This window comes from Podarcis gaigeae, assembly GCF_964106915.1.
Source record: "Podarcis gaigeae genome assembly, chromosome: 1".
Taxonomy (NCBI): Eukaryota; Metazoa; Chordata; class Lepidosauria; order Squamata; family Lacertidae; genus Podarcis; species Podarcis gaigeae.
The window spans coordinates 93759126-93784445 of NC_139678.1; the positions used below are offsets into that span (position 1 = coordinate 93759126).

The 25320-nt window shown below is 41.5% G+C and overlaps 1 protein-coding gene across 1 annotated transcript in view; it reads right to left on the minus strand.

Moving 5' to 3' along the window:
• Positions 1–1719: 1719 nt before the first annotated feature.
• CFAP221 (cilia and flagella associated protein 221) overlaps positions 1720–25320 on the minus strand; it is a 28509-nt gene continuing 4908 nt past the window's right edge. The window contains exons 3-25 of the mRNA XM_083707052.1: positions 24617–24717; positions 23485–23571; positions 23270–23365; positions 21543–21643; positions 18510–18613; positions 17504–17663; positions 16863–16995; positions 16656–16767; positions 15407–15518; positions 14341–14428; positions 13317–13406; positions 11995–12090; positions 10774–10870; positions 9677–9804; positions 8743–8823; positions 7957–8064; positions 7677–7814; positions 7264–7422; positions 7062–7162; positions 5725–5817; positions 5124–5231; positions 3139–3204; positions 1720–1939 (exon numbers count right to left, since the gene is read on the minus strand). Of these exons, the coding sequence (XP_083563178.1) occupies positions 1816–1939; positions 3139–3204; positions 5124–5231; positions 5725–5817; positions 7062–7162; positions 7264–7422; positions 7677–7814; positions 7957–8064; positions 8743–8823; positions 9677–9804; positions 10774–10870; positions 11995–12090; positions 13317–13406; positions 14341–14428; positions 15407–15518; positions 16656–16767; positions 16863–16995; positions 17504–17663; positions 18510–18613; positions 21543–21643; positions 23270–23365; positions 23485–23571; positions 24617–24717 (2483 nt within the window). The 3' untranslated portion in view covers positions 1720–1815. The remainder of the gene's footprint in view (positions 1940–3138; positions 3205–5123; positions 5232–5724; positions 5818–7061; positions 7163–7263; positions 7423–7676; positions 7815–7956; positions 8065–8742; positions 8824–9676; positions 9805–10773; positions 10871–11994; positions 12091–13316; positions 13407–14340; positions 14429–15406; positions 15519–16655; positions 16768–16862; positions 16996–17503; positions 17664–18509; positions 18614–21542; positions 21644–23269; positions 23366–23484; positions 23572–24616; positions 24718–25320) is intronic.

Genomic DNA, 25320 nt, shown 5'->3' on the forward strand with positions numbered 1-25320 from the left:
GTGACTTTTACTATATCCGTCCAGTGGTGGAGCAAAAATTTTGCATTAAAAGGTCCCAGTTTCAATCCTGTGTTTTCAAGTAGGGCTGGGAAAGATCTGTTTGAAATCCTGGAGAGCTAATTGCCCGTCAGCATAAACAATACTGAGTTAGATGAACCAATGGTTTGACTTCATAAAAAGCAACAGGTCTGAAACCAACGGGTGGCAGGGCTGGGCACTGGCCAAGTACCCCAGGGGCTTGGAAAAGCCACTCACCTGGGGCTCAAGATGCTTTTCAGAAGCAAGGCCAAGCTCTACCCTGGTTGGGATGTGTGTCTGGAAAGCCTACTAACAGCACAGCCCTCCAAAGTCTGGTGATGTTAGAGAGCTTCCTTAAGTTCCACTGGTCCACCCATAATTCTCTGCCACTCTTTGTCTAGTCTGCCTGGCATCATCTCAAGAGCTGCTGGGGCTAAACCGGGAACATTTCCCAGCTTTAGTGGATGTACCCTATATATTAACTTTTGTTTTGTTTTGTTATTATAGTTAATGTTGCTCTATCTCAGATTTTAGATATATTTTCAGAAGGCGCATCAGTTACTCCCCACAATCCCATAAAGCCTAATTAATTTAAGAGGCTGGCAATATATATTGCACTGAACAAGGATACTGATGTTAAGGAACATGGCGTTTCCCCACAGACATCAGCTTATGAAAATCTTAAGCATTTTTCCAATTTTCCAATTAATAAAGCCCATAAATCACCACTTCTTATGTAACTGGGGGTGTCAGTGACAAAGGATGACTTGGAATTTTATGTATTTTACACTAGGTGATAAAAACGTCTACGTGAAACCAGACCGTACCAGAGAACAATGCAGAGAAAAACAACGGCGTGGCAAATTAATCCAATTAAAAACTAGGGGGAAATGAAGCAAATTTGTTTTGTTGTATTTAATACTAGAAAACTTATTTACAGACATTAGTTTACATGACATTTCCTCAGGCTAAGTTCCCGTTTCCAATCAAACTTCACATTTAACGCTGTCTGTCACTGAGACAGCTCCTGAGCATGCAACCAGTCGGCTCCTTGACAGGCCCATGACAGGGCCGATGTGATAATTCACTTTCAATCCCCTTCACTTTGCTGTCTCATTATGCCTAATCTACCTGCCTGCAAGACCTTGAGGGGAAACAGTGACCCTTTGAATCCAGAAAGTCAAAGAGTCCAGGCTAGAGTCTGAGGTACAGTTCATAATTGTTGTAATTCCACAATTAAACAGAAGGCAATGAACTCAAATATAGAGCATATCAGTTTTTTTCTACCTTTTATCAGAAAGCAATTAATGCTGTCACACAAGATACACAACACTGTGCTCTTTCTCTCTGTGTATGCACAGGTGGGTAAGCTATGGACCAAACATGTATATGGCAAAATATATATACATAGCAACATGGTTGTCAAAGAATCTAGCCACAGGGTTTCTCAGAAACAGCTTTGTATAAAATAATAAAGATGGGAGGGCATCCCACCACTGATATTAACTGTTCACCTGGTGTTTTCCTCTCAACCTTTCTCTCTGTTAGTGTGTGAAGCTGCTCTTGCAAGCCAACTAATACACAATACGGCTCATTTTCTGAAGCAACCGATGTATAGGTACAGAGGGGAAATAAAACATATTATACTTCCAATTCACGTGGCATATAATTTGCAATGTTCAGGGTCCTCACATGAAAATATAACAGTGTGTAGAGCTTTTATTTTCACAAGAAGCTATGCTACATAAAAAAATGTAGAAAGTTTGGCTGATGCATGAAACTATCTCAGCATAGTATTTAGTTGAGAATTAGGTGCTTCTGAATGGCCTTTTCTTTCAGTTTCTCCATAGATTCACCTATCCTTTGTCCAAAAATGTTGTTCTGAGTTTGAATATACCAGTCCACAATGTCTCTTATATCTCTGAAAAACGATAGAGGAAAAAGTTCAGGACATGAAACAAAATGAACTAGACTGTTCCTGGAGCAGCCGGAGCTAGCACTAACCAGAAGTAGCTAACATTTGGCAGAGCACATTCAAATGGTTGGGAAGAGAGGAACCTGTTTGGAAGTTAAACGTTTGGCCTGCCATACTCAGAAGCCTATCATATATAATGGCCCATATTCTGAGTGCGTCCAAAGGTGCATCACACAAGCCAAACATATCCCAATTTTGGTATACATACAGAAAATCCAAGGGCTACTGAAACCGATGGAATATATTCTACCAACACCACTTCATTTTTCATTTATTGGATTTATATACACCGCCCTATACCCGGAGGTCTCAGGGCAGTTCACACATTATATATTTGTTTATATTGTTATAAACTATGTATTGTATTTATAACTCCTCTCATAGATAATATATACATATCCAGTACATGTGGACATGTATACTGACTGTAATCTTATGTATAATTCATGAAATTGTAAATCCCGTTGTTTATTCTTATGATAATAATATTTCATATTGCGGCTTAAAAACCAAGAGCCAGATTGCATAAAACAAATACTGTGGACAAAATTTTATCATACCAAGACTGCAAGAAGAGCTGTGTAATGTTATATACTTTCCTAATTTATTTCCCCCAATAAAACATACATATATATGAATTCCACCATGCTCCATCTTGCCCATAAATCTTCAATCTAATCTCCTTTAAAGCAGGCAGCAGTGGGGCTTGGTTCCTATACGGAGTCCACAGAATAATGGCCATTTAGTAGCCTTTTTGTATCCATCAATAAGGATCATTACAGTTTCTACTTAACTATACCAGCAAAGTAATACAGTGGTGCCTTGCAAGACGAAATTAATCCATTCCGCGAGTCTCTTCGTTTTGCGGTTTTTTCGTCTAGCGAAGCACGGCTATTAGCGGCTTAGCGGCTATTAACAGCTTAGCGGCTATTAACGGCTTAGCGGCTTTAAGAAAAAGGAAACAAACTCGCAAGAACTCGCAAGACCGTTTCGTCTTGCGAAGCAAGCCCATAGGGAAATTTGTCTAGCGAAGTGACACAAAAACCGAAAAACCCTTTCGTCTTGCGCGTTTTTTGTTTTGCGAGGCATTCGTCTTGCAGGGCACCACTGTACAATGTCTATTCAAATTCACATTGTTCACTTACCTGGATACAGGTGCAGAAGTACTCACAGATGTGCATGAGGCAGCTTTAAGCTCTATATTTATTTCACTAGGAAGAGAAAGTAATTCTTAACTACTGCAAGGATCATAACAGCCTTCAGAAGCGAACCTCAGTTGTGTACAATAGGAGTAAGAGCAAATGGTATGTTTAATGCATAAATGCATTTAGCATGCCTGTTTTTTCTTAGTAGTAGTTGTAAGGTAAAGGACCCCTGGATGGTTAAGTCCAGTCAAACTTGACTATGGGGTGCGGCACTCAACTTGCTTTTCAGGCCGAGGAAGCCGGCATTTGTCCACAGACAACTTTCTGGGACATGTGGCCAGCACTGATTAAACCGCTTCTGGTGCAATGGGACACTGTGACGAGTGCCAGAGCGCATGGAAACGCCGTTTAGTAGCAATGGGGTGTGTATGTGGGTCAGAGGGTCAGGACCATGGCATGCAAGCAGGGAAGGGGTTAACTTTCCCCCATCCTGTGTTCCCAGTGAAAATCCTCCTGCTTCTAAGCTGCCATTTTCCCTGAGAGGGAAAGTGTTACTGCTACTGATGGCTATGATAACTTATTCCAGTATAAACGACAGCATAGGGTGGGAGCGATTTTTGTCTCATGCTATGGTTCTGATCCTCCCCCAGCCGGTTTTATTTAAACATACAAGTTAAATGTATGGTCCCAATGCTGATCTTCCATGGTTTCTTTTTTTTAAAGGACATTAAATGCTTTCATGCATTTAACACACTTTATGCCTACTCTGGGACGCGGGTGGTGCTGTGGGTTAAACCACAGAGCCTAGGACTTGCCGATCAGAAGGTAGGCGGTTCGAATCCCCGCGATGGGGTGAGTCCCGTTGCTCGGTCCCTGCTCCTGCCGACCTAGCAGTTCGAAAGCACATCAAAGTGCAAGTAGATAAATAGGTACCGCTCCAGCGGGAAGGTAAACGGTGTTTCCGTACGCTGCTCTGGTTCGCCAGAAGTGGCTTAGTCATGCTGGCCACATGACCCGGAAGCTGTACGCCAGCTCCCTCGGCCAGTAAAGTGAGATGAGTGCCGCAACCCCAGAGTCGGCCACGACTGGACCTAATGGTCAGGGGTCCCCTTTACCCTTTACCTATGCCTACTCTAGCCCTTATCCTTAAATAGGATTGCAGACTACATCTTCATACACTAACTCAGATTAATAAAGCTAATTAGATGGATACACAATCCAAGGGCCATTCTCACCATCATCTTTGCTTCTCTATATGCTTGGACTTAAGAACATGTCAGCTTAATTAGGGCCTACATGCTATAAATAGGTTTGGTCAATATTATGATGTTTATTGCTTCACTACAGAAATCCAAGCAAGCTTGAACTGAACTCAGGCACAGTAACAGGCTTCCAAAGTACAAAGGATTATTTTTTAAGCAGAACAGTTCTGCACAACCTGAATGCTTGCCTTCCCCGCCAACTGTCAGTACAATTAAATCTCAGTTTCGATCTCATTTGTTATTTCTTTACAAGGAATAGCAAAAACATAAAACAAATCAAAATAATTGTGCATTAGGAACTGTGCTGTATTATTAATTCAGGAGTGGCTAAAGATGACCACCAATGATATTCATCTACTTATAGAGGGGAACAATAGCTGAATTTCACTTAGACAAGATTGCCATATTTCAAAAAATCCAGACACAGATGGGGGGGGGGGGGCAAGTTGCTGGTTGTTGAACATTTTTTTTGCAAAATCTAAAAGAATAATGTGCCCTTTTGAACTATTTTTTGATGAATTTCGCCAAAATCTACACTACCAACATGGGCTGCCATACGTTCTTAACTGCTGTGTGACATTTTGTTGTAGGGTTGTGTGGGACTCCCAGTTCCCATCAGCCCCACCTAGTATGACCCATGGTCAGCAATAGTGGGAGTCATGGTCCAATATCATCTTAGGCCAGGTGGTTCCCTCCCCACCCCTCTAATGGGAACAGGCTTACCTTCCATTCTTTTGTGATCTGTTTTCATCAGATGAGAGGTCAATCTGTGGAAATTCAGCTTTTACCATCTCTGGTATAAGCATTATTGGAGACTCCACATCAGCCACTCTGAAGATGAAGTTGACAGCTATTTTATTGTTAAAGTTGTTTGAGGGCATGTCTACACAAAAGCAGATTCTATTTAATTCAGTGAGGCCATGAAGGCAGGATGGCGTTGCAGCCTTGGCTTCCCAATGATGTTGCTTTTGCTTACTGAGAGGGAGAGGGGTGAGGCTTGGGGAGCTGAGTGGGGTGTGTGGGCACAGCAGCATTGACTCTGCCGCCATCCGCACCCTCTAAATGGCAGAGACGCTCACCCTTGGGAAGGAAGGTGCGCAACACTGCCCTGCCATCACCACTCCACCGGTCCTGCTGCTCCCAGGGTTAAGTGGGCTTAGGATTGTAGCCTAACTTGTCATTTTCAGCCTTTAGGAACACAAGCATCACGCCTACAAGAGCAACCTTGTACGCCTTTAATCATACACGTACACGTTTGCGACCAAGTCCCAGTGCTTGAAACACAACAAAATTGTTTCAAAAGAACAGCACAGAGGAAACTTACTCGTCAATTACACTTTCCTTATCATGTTCTGGCAAGTCATTCAGTATTGGAGGTACAGCTTTTGGAATCATGACTTTATTGTAGGGATCAATGCTGCGGAAGACAGAACCACAGTGATGCAGGTAGGAGAGAATGGGAGAAACACAATCTACACCCTCTCCATAATGTTATCTTTTCATAGATAACTATATCAATGCCTTTCAAACAAAAAATAAGGAATATGTAGTGTGTGTGTGTGTGTGTGTGTTGTCTACATTCACTGTTGGGTCTTTTAAGTTGTTTTTATTAGTAATTATTGTTATTCTTGAAAATGTTATAAGAGAAACAAGAGCAAACACAATGCTATGACCCTCCCTACCTCCATCATAACCTTTAAACACATAAAACAGGGTCTGACCTTACGGGTCACAGACAACTTTGAGGGGATGGACAAAAACGCTCTGCCAATGATGTGGGTGGAAAGTGGTGCAACAGCAGGAATCCATGACTGAAAAAACCAGAAATGTGGGGAAGGTGCCCGATGCGTAGACAGAAAAATCAGATCAAAACGAGCCATTTGCAATGTAAGAGTGTTGCTTAGAAAGAGACCCTTTGTTCCTTCAAACCCAAATGGTTTGGGGCCACCTAAGCAGTCGACAAAACAGTGGACACAATCTGCTGAGCTAAGTTCTTCCTTTGAACAAATCTAGCAGCCAACTTCCCCTTCCCTCAACTCCTCACTGAGGCATAACTTAGGCTTAGCCTGACCTCTACTGACCACATGCAATGCCGTATGCACTAATCAAGCATTTCACTTTGATATTAGTAAGCCTAGGACAAATAAATAAATAAATGGCTAGCTGCCAGATGAGCACTCATCATTGGCTCATCTGATCTGACCAAAGTACAGAGCAATGGTCCGGGACCATCTGGCTGTTGTTCTTAGCACCATTTTTCATCTGAATAATGGGATACGAATGCTTTGAAATAAGTTAATAGCACAGTGGTACCTCGGGCTAAGAACTTAATTCGTTCTGGAGGTCCGTTCTTAACCTGAAACTGTTCTTAACCTGAGGTACCACTTTAGCTAATGGGGCCTCCTGCTGCCGCCGCATGTTCTCATCCTGAAGCAAAGTTCTTAACCTGAGGTAATATTTCTGGGTTAGTGGAGTCTGTAACCTGAAGCGTCTGTAACCTGAGGTACCACTGTAAACTGTAAACGAACTAGCCTATCAGTGGCCTGTCAGGAAGCCCACACTTTCAGTCTTGCGACATTCCCTGGGTTGTTTCGGGTATACACAACTGAGGTGCAATTAACCTAATTAGGTGCTTCAACAAAAGCACTCGTTCTTACTTACCAGAATGGCATTGCTATGTTGTTCAGAGCAGGTACATTAGGTAAAGTTGAATGGATAACTGATGGGAATTTTCTCCAGCCGGTTAGGCCGTGAATCACCTCCTGAAAAGACCACACATCAGAAAATTCTGCTAGCAATCTTAGCCAGTAAAAGAAGACAAGCTCCCATGTCTTGAATCCCCAGTGACTTCAACAGCCCTTACCCTGTGATGAAGGAACTTCTTCTGTGTCATTGGTATGCAGGATTTTGCTGGGAACTGCTTGGTAAGTTCGTATTTTGGAATGGGGCAAATATGATATTCAATGCTGCTTTCTGCGTAGGGAAATGGCTGCTTGAACTCATACAGTCCTGGGCTAGGATTCTGAAAAGGAAACGAAGGGCGACACTGAAGCAAGAGCCACAGACCACACCCCCAATTCTTGCTTCTTTTGAAGACAGCCTACCAATAAGGAGTCAGGAAACTGAATACAGTGGTACCTCGGGTTAATAACGTAATTCATTCTGGAGGTCCGTTCTTAACCTGAAACTGTTCTTAACCTGAGGTACCACTTTAGCTAATGGAGCCTCCTGCTGCCCCCGGAGCACGATTTCTGAGGCCTGCCCTTTTTTACTTACGAAAATTTGAAGTGGATGATCGGTTGGAGGATGAAGCAAAGCTTCGGGAGCTCTGAGGTTTAGCAGGGTGGTGTCCAGTTCGTCTTCTTGTGCCTGGAGTTTTTCCTCTGAAGCCGGTATTACTGGGATCAACTCTTCCTGATAAAAAGGCAGAAAGTAAATGTTCTGGAAAGGTGTCTTTCTGTTACTTAGGTTTTTAAAAAAGTATTTTTTAAACCAACAAATGCTAAGAATAACACAAGAAAAGGGGGGGGGAGCAATACTGGAGAAGCTTTGTTACCTCTGCACCGGTCCTCAGAATTTGGGAATATTTTGGAACTTTGTAACTGGTTGCCGCATGGTGCACACAGAATGGCTGATATGCCATGAGGGTGAAATGCTGAGGGACCTTTGGACAAAGGGAAAGGAATTGAAATACGGTAGAAAACCCTAATGAACCAATGAAAACTACCTAAAATGAATTAACAAGGGAATATCATATTCATCGTAATTCACATGCCTTCCCATGACACTGTGTAGAGGAAACACTTCACAAGGCAGGCATTTCAGGATCAATATCCCTCTCTATTGACCTAGTTCTACAATTTTAAAAAATAAAAATTGGAGAACTTAGAAATCTGCCACCTGTTCCCTCTTGATCATGCCTTGCCCAACATCTAGTAAAGGTAAAGGGACCCCTGACCATTAGGTCCAGTCGTGACTGACTTTGGGGTTGCAGTGCTCATCTCGCTTTATTGGCCAAGGGAGCCGACGTACAGCTTCCGGGTCATGTGGCCAGCATGACTAAGCCACTTCTGGCGAACCAGAGCAGTGCACGGAAACGCCGTTTACCTTCCCGCTGGAGTGGTACCTATTTATCTACTTGCACTTTGACGTGCTTTTGAACTGCTAGGTTGGCAGGAGCAGGGACCGAGCAACAGGAGCTCACCCAGTTGCGGGGATTCGAACCGCCGACCTTCTGATCAGCAAGTCCTAGGCTCTGTGGTTTAACCCACAGCGCCACCCGCGTCCCGCCCAACATCTAGCATAAAGTAAAAAACAGGACCCGACTTAGCAGCCATCTAACCTTTAATTCATAGAAGTGGTGAAGTTGTTTAATCTTAACATTTGCAGACCTGACAGGAACTATACCGAGAGCTTCAGGTGCCTGGGGAAAAAATCAAAACAGTATGTAAGATGGTTTCAAATTTCCAATAGGGCTATCTGCCATTTTTTAATTATACTAGAAACTTAGAGTTCTTAAAGTAATGTCTTCCAGCATTCCACCATGTGGCCTGAGCCACCACTAAGAAGTGAGCAACTCGTTCTTGATTCTTATTGTTGTGATCCTCAGCCAAGAAGAAAATTAATAATGCTATCTGTGGAAACAACCGGATTGGCTGAGCAGTAGTAAAGGTAATTTAGGCAAAGTCCCATAACGTGAAATTATAAACCTCAGGCAGTCCCACCACACAGGTCAGTAGGTGCCTACAACTTGGCATCCCTTCCAAGAACAGCAGACACATCCCTTGGGCAACACAAGACAGATGCCTTGGCGTTAAATATGAACCATGGACCAACTTCAAATGCAGCTCCCAAAGGTTTAAATGGAACCTTAGACCAGTGCTTCCCCCAGATTTTTTCAACTGAAATTTCCAAATTCTGGTCCCACCAGACTTTCTGAGGCAGATTATTGTGAAAAGTAACCTCAAGTAATGAATTGTACCTTCCACTATCCATCTTTCAAATGGGAAAAATTGTCTTTTCTTCTCTTTTTATAAAATAAATAAATATTGTTATTAGTTTTCAATTTATGTAACAACAATCTTTTCTAACGGTTGGACTGAGGAGGAAATATCATAACTGGCATCCAGGTAACCACAGGATGCTTTTTAATTGGGATCGATGGGCTTGAGAACGCCAGTTTTGTAGCCACAGGAAGTGGCTGTCCAACCGAATGAAAGGAGTTTGACACTCTCTTTTAACCCATCAACCATTTGTAACCTCACAGAGGCACCTACCAGCTCATCAGCCCGAGACGAACTGTAAGTGGGGAATTCAGAAGGCAGCAGGCGATCTTCCGTGAGGACACAAGGCACTCTTCCATCATCACTTATCGCTAGTGTGCTGGTCGTTTCGGAACTGCTTTCTGTTGAACCAGGACAGAAATGTACAAATGCTAAGATTGAGTGAAGAGTGGGTATGCATTCTGATCAACAGAAACGGTGGGATACTTTTGTCCCTTCGTTGCTCCTTTTGACCCCTGGGACCTGGAAGATGATGGAAGAAGGTGTCCCCACTTCCCAAAGTATTCCTTATGCTTTCCTCTGCTGTTCTGCCTAAATGGTAGCTGTCATGGGACTGCCATCAGAACATGGGAGGGAGGCAGGGGAATTCAGAGAGCCTCCAAGGCTTCTGAGGAGCAGATCCTTGTCTAGTGGTGGGGAAAGCCACACCTCCAGTGGAGCAGAGAGGGAAGGGGCCAGCCAAGCGAGGAGAGGGCTCGAAGATCCTGCTGAGAGCCCAAGCGCCTCACCTAGCCCGGCTGGCCAGGAGGCAGACAAGCCGTTTCCATCGCCCAGCTTGCGCTGAGGGGTGAAACGCAAGGAGGGAGGCAGAGATTTGGGGTGTCTAAGTTCTTATGTTGGGGGAGAAGCCGGAAGGGGCCACTCCCGGATTCTGCAAGTGACTAAGACGGACATGAACTTTGTGGTTCTGCACTGTAAATAGTTTGCACCAAATAAAACCTGTAAAAGACAGGTCGGAGTCCTGCCGGGTTACTCACAAGCAACCACCACCCGCATCTGAAAGTAGCTGTTGCCATTTATGGCACAAAGCAAATGGTATGACATTCCTGTTTCTTGTTTTTACAGTACTTGTGATGTGTGGCCCACCCACAGAGGACAAGAGGAAAAAGCATAGTGGAAGCATTGCAGGGCTGTGCTACAAAACCCATCTTGGTACGGAAGGATTTTTCTAGCTGTTCCTTTATTCATTCATTTACAGCACACAAGGGTGCGCATCACAGCAGTGTGTCATGGCATCCTTTCTAATCATTTTTCACAACGTGACACGAAAACAAATATTAAAAAACAGGTTTCCAAATCGGAGGGCTTACCTGATGGGAATGCTTCTTCCCAGTCTTGGGTTTTCATATTTTTAAATACTCCACGCCACACACTTAGCACACGATTGAGCCGGCCGTGAACCAAGATCTAGGAGAATCATTTAGGATATTGTTCAATCCATTTTCTATGTGGCATGTGTCTTCCAAAACTTTTCTGGAATCTCTGTGTACGTAAGTCTGGAAACTGCCAAATTGTTTTATTTCGTTTTTAAGCCCCAGGGTTTTCTAGACCTCACAGTTGTGCAACAAACTTGGAAAATATATGCACAACAAGTGCATGTGGCCCTTTAAAAATGAATTTGAATTCGAGAAGTTAGGTATAAATATGCTTTAAATTTTGAAACTTTATGGGAAGAAATTTAAGGACTATTTGCAGAAACAGTGTAATTAACAATAAGGTTAAAAAGGAATATGCAAAAAATGGTTTGATAATTAGATGAAAAATAGAATGATATAATATGTTTAAGATAAAGAACTAAGATAAAATAAGGAGGGAAAAATTTGCTGAATTAATTATTTGAATTGGAATATAAAGGAGGGAGGTGTGAGGAAGTCACGGAAATAAGTAAATGAATTATAAGATAGAGAAATAGGGATTTGTTTTTAACTTGCTTTTACTTTTCATTTTTTTCCTGTATTTTGTATTCTTTTTCTTGGATTATGTAATTTCTTTTTTTTCTTTTTTCTTTTTTCTCTCTTTTTTTGGAAATTTCAATAAATATTATTAAAAAAAACAAGCGAATTTGAATTCGTAAAAGGCGGCACAAAAAATTATAAAGCCTTTAAAGCTGCATATAGCTACCTATCTGAGGCACCGATCAACATACTTATGGAACCTTAAAGTGTAGGAATGTTTGTTGTTCTTGTGAAGCTGGAAGGTGAGGCATCCAACTGCCTGGTATAATTGCTGCAGTGAATCTACTGTGACTTCCACTTTCTCCTACCTATGCAGAATTAGGCTTGGCAGCTGTATGGAATGGTGGGATTATCAAACAGCTGGCATACTGTTTCCTTTTAATGCAAACAATTTAGACAGTGAAGCGATCATAGCCGCAACATAGATTCAATCATAGTTTCACAACAAAACTGTAACTTAAAAAAAAGAAATTGTAAAACACACTTGTAAATTCAGGAAGGATTTAGGAATGAGCAGCATTCCTGCAGCTGGCAGGTAGCACACCAGTATTTAACTGAGACAATTTGTTTCAGTACCTTTCGAGCAGCTTGTTGGAACCGTCGCAGATTCCAGTGCCTGTGACACCAAGGGTTGTTTAGCAGGAGATCAAACGTGGGATAGAATTTCGGGGGCTGCACGGCACACAAAAAGGGAACAGTTTCAGTCTTAAAGGGTTACAGTTAGGAATAAACACTTTCAAGCTCTTTATTTAACAGCAGCCTATTTATACTGGTGAAAGTAACTGAAATTACACAGAAGTATGACCCATTGACTTCTGTAGAACTAAGGGCTCCTCTGGATCGCCTGTTTCTTGAGCATTGATCCCAATTTGCTTACATGGAGGTTTGACAGTGGCCAGTCTTTATGGAACATTTGTTCTGACATTTGCAGGCAAGTTCTACATCTATGAACATTCATCTTGATTTGCTTGTGCAGTGGTGATACTCCTTCCCATTACAACAGGGTCACAACTTGTGCACATTTAACTTGTGCAATCACAGCTTTATGTGCTTGGCGGCAGGCCAACTGATATCGCACAAATTAAACACATGCAACGCGGAGAGCTTAAAAGTTTCTTTCCCGGCTGAGTTTTCCAGGCACAGCAAGAGCTTTTAAGCTCTCAGACTTGCTTCCCAGGCTTTCGGAAGGTTTTGCACAGGCTCCAGAGGGCTTCGCAAGATCTTGGATGGCCCTGTAAGATCCTGCGCCAGTTCTGGCAGGTAAGTTTCAACGATGCACAATTCCAGCTTTACACGCCACCCCTCAGAATGTAACCCCATGCGCAGGACATGATCTTACTGTAATCAATTGTTTACACTTTTCAATAAATTTTCTCATCACTGTCCTAACCACAAAGAGATTGATTTAACTTTAAAAGTGGATTTGTTACAGCAGTGCACTTTAATCCACTTTAACTGTGCAAACCTAAATTTCCAGCATGTGAGTGAATCCCTCCAGCAAAATACAAAAAGCCTGGAGGCAACCTTATTTCCAAAAAGCGCAAGAAAATTACAATAATCAGAACTTCATGGTGACAACTTGTTTCATTTCTTCCTCTTTAAGTACATGCCAATCAACTCTGGGATGTATCTGGCTGGGATTTCTTTTTAAATTAACAAATTTCAGGTGGCTATGACATCCCCACACTACTGCTGCAATCTTAGGCTACCCCCACACAACTGTTCTCCCTGATAAATCTCCAAGTGCTCACCAGACTCTTTCCCCTGTTATTTCCTATTGGCGAGAGACACCAACAAAAGGAAGTTTCCCAGTTATATTCACAAGGATTTCTTAATGCAAAGGCAAACTTCCTTGCTGTATTCCCATCCACCCATTTGACTCTGACACAAAGACCTACCTCACCAATGTCTCGGATGACACGTTTGACTGAGACTTCAACATTCTTCCTTTGAAACTCCTTCTCCAGAATAGGCTCTCCGCTCTTAATCTGCCTCAGCACCATAAACAAAGATATATAAATACCCACATCAGTACTTTGCTGGATCCTTAAGCAAAGTCTTGCATTTAGGGCTCAATAAAATTGTAGTCTTCTAAAGAACTTGCAAAATGTAAGCAGAACTCATCCGTGAGGTGAGTTCTGGGTTTGATTCATAGGTTGCCACTGAAGGGGTGGGATGAGATCGTTCTCCAGCTGAGAAGAAGTTGTCTGGAACGCTAAGGGACAAGGTGTTACATTTCTGGATATTATGGACTGTGGTGCATTGCTCTTTGACATACTTTGCTGTGAACCACTTTGAGAATAACGTATACAGAAAAGGAGTATACAAACAAAGTGGACTGTAGCTCAGTGGCAGATCATCTGCCTTGCACACAGACATTCCCAGGTCCAATCTCAAGCATCTCCAGAGAGATCTCCTTCAGAAACCCTTAAGAGCTGCTGCCAGTTAGTGTAGACGATACTGAACTGGATGGAAAATGGGTCTGATTCAGTACAAGGCAGATTCCTGTGTCCCTATGACTATTTGCCTAAGTTGAATAGGCATGTAAGACCACGACATGCTCCAAAAGGAGCACTGGTATATTGATGCCACAGGACCACTGCCCAACCTACAGGCTACACAAAGATATCTCTGAAGAGCTTGTACAGTAGGTGCTTCTGTTTCTCCCCCACTTTTCTTTTTCTTCCTGCTATACATTGCACATGAACTCTGAAGACAGGAAACAGGACTGCACATATTATCCCAAAAAATTAATGGCAGCAAGGTGCATGCTTCCTCTCAAGATAAGTCTATAAGCCACAATCCTGAACACATCTTGTATACTCTAACAAGATGGATCTATCTGCCTGAGTACAAGCATCCCAGCTGTCGCCTGCAGTGTATGAACCCACACAGTTCTTTTAAAACAAAAATATGCCCTACCTTGTACAGTTCTACTTCTCTACGTCGGTCTTCAGAAAATTGCTTTTGAAAAGTTGGAGAAATTGGATCTTTGCCTAAATGAACCTGCCTGCATTCAAATCAGAGAGGAGAGAACACTTTTCACTTTAAAGTTCAGCTGAGACAACTATTTACAGTGGTACCTTGATTTACGAACTTAATCTGTTCTGGAAGTCCATTCTTAAACCGAAACCATTCTTAAACCAAGGTGCGCTTTCCCTAATGAGGCCTCCTGCCGCCAGCGCCCTTCCACCATTCAGCTTCCATTCTTAGACTGAGATAAAGTTCCCAAACCGGGAAACTACTTCCGGTTTTGTGGAGTTCTTAAACCAAATAGTTCTTAAATAGGGCTATTATTAAACCGAGGTACCACCGTACTAACAGGGCTTTTGCAAGGAGGAAATCAATCCAGTGCAAACATTGTGCAGATTTTGTAGATTGCCTGCCTTGACTTGACAAGGGGAAGACACAATTAAACTTGAGCACTTTTAAGACCCAAAAATGCTTAATTTTGGCTGAATCACTCCCTTCTGTTTTAAAGTACACTTCTGGTTATAGCCCTGTGCTTCTTTTTTGTTTCATCCCAAAGACTGCATTTGCATTGGCACATGAATGATTCACAAACCAGGATTCAACAACGAGTTGTGTCGCAAAAAGTGCTTCTGCTTATGCCCAACGCCTATATTTTGCCAGTTCTTCTACCTATCACAGCCCCCTGTGACATAACCCTTACTGTTCCTGAAGGCCTCCCAATATTGGGGGGGGGGGGGGAGAGAGAGAAGGACTGCACATTGCAGAAGGAGAATTGCTTTCCACTAGCGCAAAACCATCACTTGATACGTCCCAGTAAGTTTTTTGTTCAGTTATTGACCAAGATAAATCACAATCATATAAATTTTCACCAGCTACAAACTGGGAGGCAAAGAATAAAATCACTTAATCCACTTTTTGCAAAAGATACGCTAAGCGGCGTATTCAGTTAGTCCTAAATACAATGAGCCGTTATATTTGTTTATTTCTGCTTGCATAATACGTGAGCGCCACTCACCATTTAAGCTGGTTGGTTAGCTCTGCTTGTATGTCCTGCTTGACTTTCAGTTCAAAAACAGCTTCTTTCACCTGCCTTGTTATAGCTCCTCCATCACCTTGCCCTCCAAGGACTGTAGGGCACAAATACAAACAGGATGCTCAGGAGACAGAGTAAAATAGCCCTTCCACCACTGGCTGCAGTTACAAATGGTGAATTATTCCATTTAGCATGGCATTAAAGAGACTGCAGAATGTTGAAGAAGCGTGGATTATATTGCTACCAAGATCTGTTTTACAGGAGTTTATGATGAAGCTTCAGGTGTTATGGGAATAAGACCTCGGCTCTATGAATATTTTCAAATGAGACGTTTCTTGTTTACATTACATAATTCAAGATATACAACAAACCTTCATCAAGTGGTACACATGTGAAGAAGTGATCATATGATGACCAGGGTGGCACAGCGGCAGTATCAGTACAGAGAGGGTCTGAGGCCAAAACCATGCAGGGAGGTTAATAAGCGTGGTCCTCACAAACACAAAGTTATACTGTGTCGAAGGGACCTTCAGTGCTCAGAATTGCAAGGCCATGAGAGTTGGAAGTGATTTATTGCAACTGGGGGAAGATCCTTCAGATTCAGATGGAATGGTTCAGTTTGTTTGTCTATTGTCCAAAAATATTTATAACCACCTGTCCATCTACAGTGTAGAGATACCAGGGCAGTATCCATCCATCTATCTATGTATGTACAATACATCATATAGACTTATCACACAATAAAATTATGAAATTATTCATACTATGCATATTATGTAAGAACTACAATCAGACATTATTAGTACCTCTAAGTCACAGAATCAAATTAATAAATGTACAGAGATGCCAAATTTAGTCAAACTAAGCTGTGTTTTATGGTGGGAACAAGTTCCTCCAACTTCAAACCACTTTCCTAGGGCTGACTAGCCAATCTGCCTGAGGTGGATTGGGGGAGAAGATGGAAAGTGATAAAATGAAAGCACAGGTCCCTATCACAAAGAGCATACAATGTAGAAAACATCACAAGGAAGGAACATCACAACAGAGGAAGAGGAGGGGATTTAATGCAAATGCAAATAGGTGAAATAGTTTGTGATCACTGCACTTACACACTTAGTCTTGAACAGATCAAGTGTGTTTGCTGCCATTTCCATGTATTCTAGTCAGGCCCAGAAATTCCAGCCCTGTAGTACCACACATTACAAACACACATAATACTCAAAGTTATTACCTTCTTTTAAGTATTTAATCTTTATTTTGCCTGGTTCCTGAACTAAAACAGTTGCGACAGCATAAGGATTTGACAAATCAGCTGGGAATCTCAAGTTTTTATATTCAATGGCCTACGAAATAAAATGTGACACATCAAAACAAACAATGGGCCCAATTTTGTTCTAACCATTTTTGCCGCCATTGTTATTTTCTTTAAATCCCCCACCTGTGGTTTTTGTAGGGGACTGGCCTGTTCTTGCTTTGGCAATGCTGTCTTCTGCAGTAGCCGTGCCACTGCTTTTTGTGGAGACTTTGGTATTCTTGCCAAAACTGCTTCTTGCTTCTCAAAGTCTGCTCTCCTAGATTTCATAAGAGACACAGAAATGGGACAGAATGGAACTAGGAATGAGCACATGAAACTGACATGGACTGGAAACTAAGACAGCTCTTTCCCTCCCTAATTATAAACATATGATGCTGAAATTCAGACTGATGTAAAAATATGACATTACTGTTCTCAAAGCATTATTAAAGAGTATCTTTACTGCAGCTTTTTCCAAACAAACTGATGGGCTGGATCCAAAGTTAGAGGAACTTACCTCCCACTTAAATCTACAGGACTTTGTAGCTAACCTTTTCTTCTGATTTCAACATCGCCTAAGCACCACATTTACTTACTCATTTACTCTGGATTCAGCCTGATGTATTTATATCATCTTGGCTCATTTGTTTCTAACACACACACACTGTATGGTTGTTATGATAGGACACCCCCTCCCAGGAAATATTATTTTATAAAGGTTTCTCAGTGAAGCACACAATGATTTTTTTAAAAAAATGTTCAAAGCAAGCACCGGCCGCACATACGTTAATGTAGGGCGTGGCGATGATGTTCCTGTGAATGCACATATATAAGGTTTTGAGTTAAATTGTGAAATCCACAACTCCATTTTCATCTGGGCTGTTCCGTATTCAAATGGTGCAAATGTTACCATAATTTCTGCTTTCCCGTTGGCAGGAATTATTCCTGTAGTGAATGAACGAATTAAAAAAAAAAAAAAGTTAGTGCATTCACCTTGAAATCACAGCACTTTTATGACTGAAAGAAATTGTACAGAACAATCAGGGATTTTTGGAAGCTTAGCTTGAGAGGCCTTAAAGGTGATGCGAATTTGGCAAGGTGATTGGAAAAGCGAATTATTAGTATAGTTCAGCAGCTGGTGGCGCTTCTTGGTAAAAACAAACAAACAAACAAACAAACAAACAAACAAACATGATTATCCCAAAAGTTCAACCTTTTGGAAGCATCTTGGTGCAGATAAGCTATGCCATCAGCTCAAGGCAACATGGCCCAACTTCCAGGGATGATGGGCATTGTAGTCTAGCAGCAGTTCGATGCTCATAGGCTTCCTTTTCTTCAACTGGGGAGCTTGTAGCAATTAAGATCTCTGTTCTTAATTTGTGGAGTAGGGGGCAATCCTAACATCCTCCCTACCACCGATGGGGCTTTATCTACAGCCCTGCCACGCATGGCAGCCACAGTGGGACTTTGGAGTGGGTGGACAGGACAGTGAGACTGGCTTGAGATCCAGAGAATTATGGGCCAGCTTGGGTCGGCCCTTCCCACTGAACCCCACATTTTGAAGCTTTCCATTGGCTCCTGCCAACCCACAAATTCAGCAGCTGCTGGAAAGTTGTCTTAACTGGGTGAAGGGACACTTTTCCTCATTCCACCCACCCATCTACCTACCCAGCCCAGCATGAGGGGTGGTGGCAGATTGCACTATAATATGTTTATATATACAGTACACGCTATTTAAGATACTAGCATTCACACATTAATGAAGTAATGCTCCCCCTCCCAAGATTTTACCAGATGTTGGATGAACCGTAAAGGCTTTGTGAGGCTGAAGATAGTCTATGTGGAACTCAAAATCTATGGGACAGCTGCACTCCAGGGGAATCACATATTCTTTACTGGAAAAGGTGATACAGGACAAAAGAATCAGAAATAATTACATTAATGTTCATTAGCACATCTGCCCACCCCTGGGCAGCATGACAGATAGAAATGTACTGAGCAGGTAAGTACAAACCCCTCCTTAGCCCTGCAAAGTGACCTTAATCCAACTGTTAAACGCAAAAAGTTGGCTCTTTTCCTGCTGGTAGCAGCTTGAGATGGCTACTGGTCAGCAATAGAAGTCTTCTATAGAGATATCCAGAGAGACCTGGATCAGTAATGTTTGGGATTGATCACAGGATCCCAAACATATTCAGTTGTATGTTGTGATGCCCTATCTTTTCTAAACTGGTTGCTGTTCTTTCTGCAATTATTTTTAGTCTGACTCTGCACTAAGTGATGTAGGGCCTTCCTATATAACTGGATTTGATTTTGTGTAGTTACACAAGTTGTTCTTTCCTGATATATTGAAATAATAAAAAAATTGTGGGAAACGTAAGTACAAAGAGACACGAATATGAAACCCTTGTCAAATTAATGCAATATATGAACCAGAGACAGGTGGCAATAAAGTAGTATTTTTATTAAACTTAGCAATTCCTGGAAGAGAAAAAACACAATAATCTGCAAAACAATCATGTATTTAATTTGCTCTGATGCTGTATTTTTTCATTACCGTATTATCTTGAATGAAAATTTATATTATTTTATGAAAATAGTAAGAAAGAAAAGGCAGCTGTGATGTTTTCATGGGTAAAAAGCAGTCATCACTACAGTGTTTTTTAATTTATATGAGGCTTGGGCAGAAGGTAAATCTTTGGGTAGTTTTCTCTAGATCAACAAGGATTTCTGACACCAAATTGTTTAATAACAGACGAAACGGGATAACCTTCATCTATTGATATCAATAAGGCTTATTCACAGGTTATTGGGATTAGACTCATCTTCTCAGCCAATGATTAGACCTGTATCCTGAGCTAAAAAAGCAGCTTCGGATTACTAGCTGGCTGTGACCCGCTTCTTGGATGCCTTTTGCATTTTCCGAAACCCAAGCCTATCTGTAAGGATTTTTGCATGTCTGGTTTTAACTAGTCAAAACAAAATGACTTAGAAGAACACAGCATATTCTTCACTTTGTTAATTTATTATTATTATTTTTTACTCAAACTCCTCCAACATTCTATAAACTGTTGACTAAAATCCTGTCTAGCTGATTAATAAGGAATGTACTTTATATGTAGTATTGCCTTGAAACTTTAAAAAAAAAAGTTTGGATGAAGAAGAGATTCCCTGCTTGATAGGTTTTTAACATTTCCAATTTGGGTAGCAATTGTGGCCTTCCTAAAAAGGAAAGGCATGGGTGGACAGGGTGAGATGGGTGTATGTGAAGAATGGAATTGATCATGGGACTCAGGGGAGAATTAAAGAATAAACTTACTTTCACTTAACGAGCAGGATTTGTAAAAATATATATATGTAGTTAAAAGCAAAATGGTTCCAATGAGGCCTGTGAGTAGATGCCACACACACACACACACACACACACACACACACACACTATACCTTTAAAGCACATTCAAAGCGCTTCCTCTCCCTCACTTGAATGCATTCAGGAGAATGTTTCTGGGTCCACAACCAGGGACTTTCATGCATCGGGAAGACATAGTTCAAGGGTTTAGCATGATAGAATTGCAGAGCTGGATGACCCAAGGTTCATCTAATCCATGGGTAGGCAAACTAAGGCCCGGGAGTCAGATCCGACCCAATCGCCTTCTAAATCCGGGCCGCGGACGTTCTGGGAATCAGCATATTTCTACATGAGTAGAATGTGTGCTTTTTAAAAAAAATGCACCTCTGGGTTATTTGTGGGGCATAGGAATTTGTTCATTTTCCCCCTTCAAAATATAGTCTTGCCCCTCACAAGTTCTGAGGGACAGTGGACCGGCCCCCTGCTAAAAAGTTTGCTGACCCCTGGTCTAATCCAAACCCCAGCAATGTAGGAATCTCAACTAAAACATCTATGACTGATGGCCGTCTTTCCTCTGCTTTAAAACCCACAATGAAGGAGAGTCCACGGCCTCCCAAGGGAGACTGTTCCAACTGTCCAACAGCTTTCACTGCCAGAAAGTTCTTCCTGATGTTTAGTCAGAACCTCCTTTCTTGTAACTTGAAGCCATTGGTTTGAGTCCTTCCCTCTGGAGGAGGAGAAAACAAGCTTGCTCCACCTTCCATGTGACAGCCCTTGAGATGTTTGAAGATGGCTATCTCATCTCCTCTCAGTTTCCTCTTTTCCAGGCTAAACATCCTCAACTCCCTCGACTGCTCCTCACAAGACTTGGCTTCCAGACCCTTGATCATTTTGATCGCTCTTCTCTATACACGTTCCAGCTTGTCAATATAGAGCATCTGTTTTGCATACAGGAGGTCCTATGTTAAATCTCTGGCATCTCCACGTATGACTGGGAAAGATTCCCTTCTGGAACCCTGGAGAGTCTCTGTTACTTTATGTGAACAATACTGAAACAGGTGGATCAATTAGTTATAAGTCAGCTTCATTTGTTCCTATAATACATCATCTCTGTACTATAACTCTGTAGTAAGAGCACAGTGCTAATGAAAAGCATTTATACAACCAAGGCTACCATAGTGGCAGAATACTGCTGGAATATAAACACTGTCTCTCAGAAATCTCATCAGCCTTAGAGAAATACAGCATTACAGTCGCAGATAATCTTTCAGAATAATCAAATATATTTTACAATGCCTGCCCACTGAAAGCACACTGCTATGGTAAAACCAGATGCAATTGTATTTCCTGATTGAGTTAATATCATATGAAAAGGTACTCTGTTTCGTTCGGCCCTCTCCCCAACCCGTCACATTAAGCTAATTATTTTAGCAACACATGAGAAACAGTTTAATTTTAAAAAAATCATAACAGCTTACCATTGTCCTAGAGAAACATCAGATAAATTAATGAAGGATGGAAATTCTACAATGTTTATCACAGGATAGGCATGTAGAGGAACCAGCAATGTGTCATCTCCCTGGAGGGAAAACCAAGAAGGAAATTACATAGACTGTTACAAGAGATAAATATTAATTGACATGCACTGGGGTGGTTGCTAACTGGCTCCTCTTGTACTACTGAGTTACAAGAACCAAGGTTACGTGGACTGCAGGAATTTTGTGAAAAATGACTGGCTTTCAATAGAGAATAATGGAGATGCCTCCCCTATCATTATAGGAACATACACAATGTAGGGGAAAGATCTTCAGTCTGATTTTATACATGTTTACCAAGATGCAAGACTTACTTATTATCAGAAGAATTGTTTATTATTTATAAAAAGTGCCAAATATATATTAGGCACTGTGCAGCAACAGACAAGAGAGGTCTCTGACTACAGGGTCACTTTGTGTGTGTGTGTGTGTGTGTGTGTGCGTGCGCGCGCACACACAGGATTACGGCCTTATTCCATTCTCAGATATGAGAACATGGAAACAGATTTAGACAGCCATATGGCCAAATCACTGTGCTTTCTGCCTAAATCAGGGATGGGAACTTTTTTTAGCCCAAAACCAGAGAAATCATCATCATCAAACCTTTTATTGGCATCACATACAAACATCCAAAGCAAATCAATACAGAATTACCACTTCCCCAGTGGCACAAAACATTTGCTAAAAGAAAGGAGGCAGAGCAGTCTAAACCAGAGAAATGGATGTGGCTTTTAAAATTGTACAGTGGGCTACATTCCAGCCACACATGCCAGTGGTTTTTATAAACAACCTTGCAGTTTGAAAGCATGCCAGTACAAGTAGATAAATAGATACCGCTGCAACGGGAAGGTAAACGGTGTTTCCGTGTGTTCTGGCACTCGTAATGGTCCTCTAAGCACCAGTAGTTTAGTCATGCTGGCCACATGACCTGGAAAACTGTATGTGGACAAATACCTGCTCCCTCGACCTGAAGCAAGATGAGCGCCCCACCCAAAGTCATCTTTGACTGGACTTAACCGTCCAGGGGTCCTTTACCTTTTTGCCTTATACAGAGATATATCTCTCCATCCAATGGTGATAAATGACATTTTTTTGCCTTTAAAGGCATGTTTCTAGTCTTCTTGGGGATGAGGAAAAATGGAAAAACATAGAAGCTTTCCTGAAAATGTTCAGCATTCTAAGAAGCTTCATTTTTATTTTTCTGCAGCACTGAGTTGAATTTCCCATGCAAATTTCACAAGTGTACTTCCTATAAGGAGACTGCAATCTATTCCAACAAAAATTTGCTGCATTCGAGTGAAAAAATGACCAGTTTTGAGGATTTTAAAAAACCTGAAAGCAGTGTTCTTCTGAACACTTCTATTTTGTATTTCAAACCAAACCAGACACTCCTAGTATTTCCTCATTAGGTTCACATTAGACCTCTGTTTGCTCCTCCCTCCCCTCCCCCCAAATTCAGTGTGTTATCTCTTCACTGAGGGTAGAACAAAATAACACAAAGGAAAGGGATGAATAATACAGACTGACAATACAGTGAAAAAAATTGAGTATTACTAATCTGTAAGATCAATCCATTATTTTTATATATCACGGAGTACAACAACATTTATTTCACTCATACAAAGTGAGGAGGAGGCCACATATACATCCCCCCCCTTGTGGTGTCTTACCTGAGAATGGATTCTTAGGCAGTCATAATAGTATCGCCATTCATCAGCACAGAAATCAACCGTAATTGTGAAGGACAAGCCAGGGACAAGCCGTTGCTGTAAAACAGAGAACGGTAATTTCCCAAGAAGTGCCCAGCTGCCATTTATATTGCAATGTGAAAATGGAAAGTGGAGAATTAAATGCAAATGATAAGAAGGTTACTACTGACACTTACTATTTTGCTGTATTTGATCTGAAAGTACTTTGTCTCCGGTGGAATAACATGGAAATTTATAACTTCGCTTGAAATATTCAGAAGTTTCTGCAGAACAAAATAAGCAGGGTTTTTCCTGCCTTTCATTTTAAGAACAAACATCTATATTTTAAAATCTTAAGTGACAGTCTAACTGTAATGAATTCAAAGTGCTATCTAGTGAGCTTTGGAAAATAGTTCCTTGACCGATCATTTCCTTCAGTATTGTTCTTACGGGTTTTCTCCCCCTTTGTGTTTGCAAATGAAATAGAAAAGATATTCAGAAAGTGATCAAAAGGCAGTGGCCGCATTTCTATATTATGCTTACACTATGGTTTAGAGACACTTTCATGAGCAGGAAGGAGCTACAGCAAGTTTAGAGCTGGCACATCACTTGCTGCCCTGGTCCAGGGAGAAGCTCTGGCAGCATTTTCACTTCCCTTGAATCTTGCTTTGTGTCTAAGGATGGGGGAGAAATCTATTTTTAAATGGATTTAGACATAGATTTTCACGGTTCTGACCAATCGAGTTCAATTCCGAATGAATCACCTCTTGCATCAAATGCTGGCTTATGTCCCAGCCACTTTTACGCTATATTACATAAAATATGCAAGAATTGTTTGAAGCTTCAGAAGAACCAGTGTGGAGAATTCACTTCCTGTCAAAATTAAGGAGCAAGACGGGAATTAGAAAAAAATAAATCTGTGTGGATAGGCTTGACATAGAGATTTTTCCCTAGCTGTGTTGTCTAACCCAAGGAATTGTAGTTTACCGTCAGCTGCAACTAGTTTAAACAAGCCAGCTTAATAAACCATGATTTTGAATATGACAATGGCTTGCTCTAAACCATGGTCCCTTCTATGGATGGCATGACAATTCGAGATCCAGTGAAACAAAAAGCAGATGCTACCAAAGTCCTTTTCCTAACTGTACAGGAGGGGGAGGGGGGAGGATAAGAATGTCCAAGTCCAAGATGCTCTGTGGCTCCGTCCTGCTCATGCACATCTTGAGACTAAACCATGGTTTAGCGTGATGAGCATAGGTGGCCAGTGGGCAATTCCAGGTGTAATTATTTCATTTCAGCCCGCTACCTAACAACACCATTATTACTTACCAGTACTTGCTGGTGATGTTGCTCCATTATATACCCTCCAAAATGCATGATGGCAGGTTTAGCCTGTATGACATCATTTCTTAGAAGCTTTCTAAATATCTCTGAAAAGAGAAGGAAAAAAGAATGAAAGAAATCAGAAGCAATAATTGGTATACTGAGTCAGATCAGCTGGATCAGAGCTCAATTAAAATTAGCGGTGACTAATGCGTTCCATTTGTTTTAATGAGGCTTAGCTGTGATTAGCTTAGGTAGATTGGTGCCACAGTCTAATCAGTCTACCTTCTTTGTCGAAAAAGTTATCAGGGACCCGCTCCCAACCTGCCCATTGCTATCAGCCTCACCACACTAGCCCAGATGTTGTCTTTTTGTAAGTCTCCTCGCTTCCTGCCTGGGCTAAGTGGGCAAAGGATTAGCCATTCTGCCTGCACAGCAGCAGTGTATCTCTGGATTGCTTGGCCAACCAGTCAACTTCATTAGGAGCAAGACTGAAGGTCTTTCAGATGACCTATTTGTTGAGCATTCAGGGAGATTAGATAACCTTGGTTTATTTAATAAGCGTTTCCTCTTATTTGTTCGCAAGGAAATGGTATTGTATCAAAGCAAGTATTACCCCGCCCCCCTCCACTATCCAATGCATTGCCCCATTTCTTAGCTTCTTCCAATAAGTCTAAACTTTTAGAAGATTGTTTTTTTTTTTTTGTGTA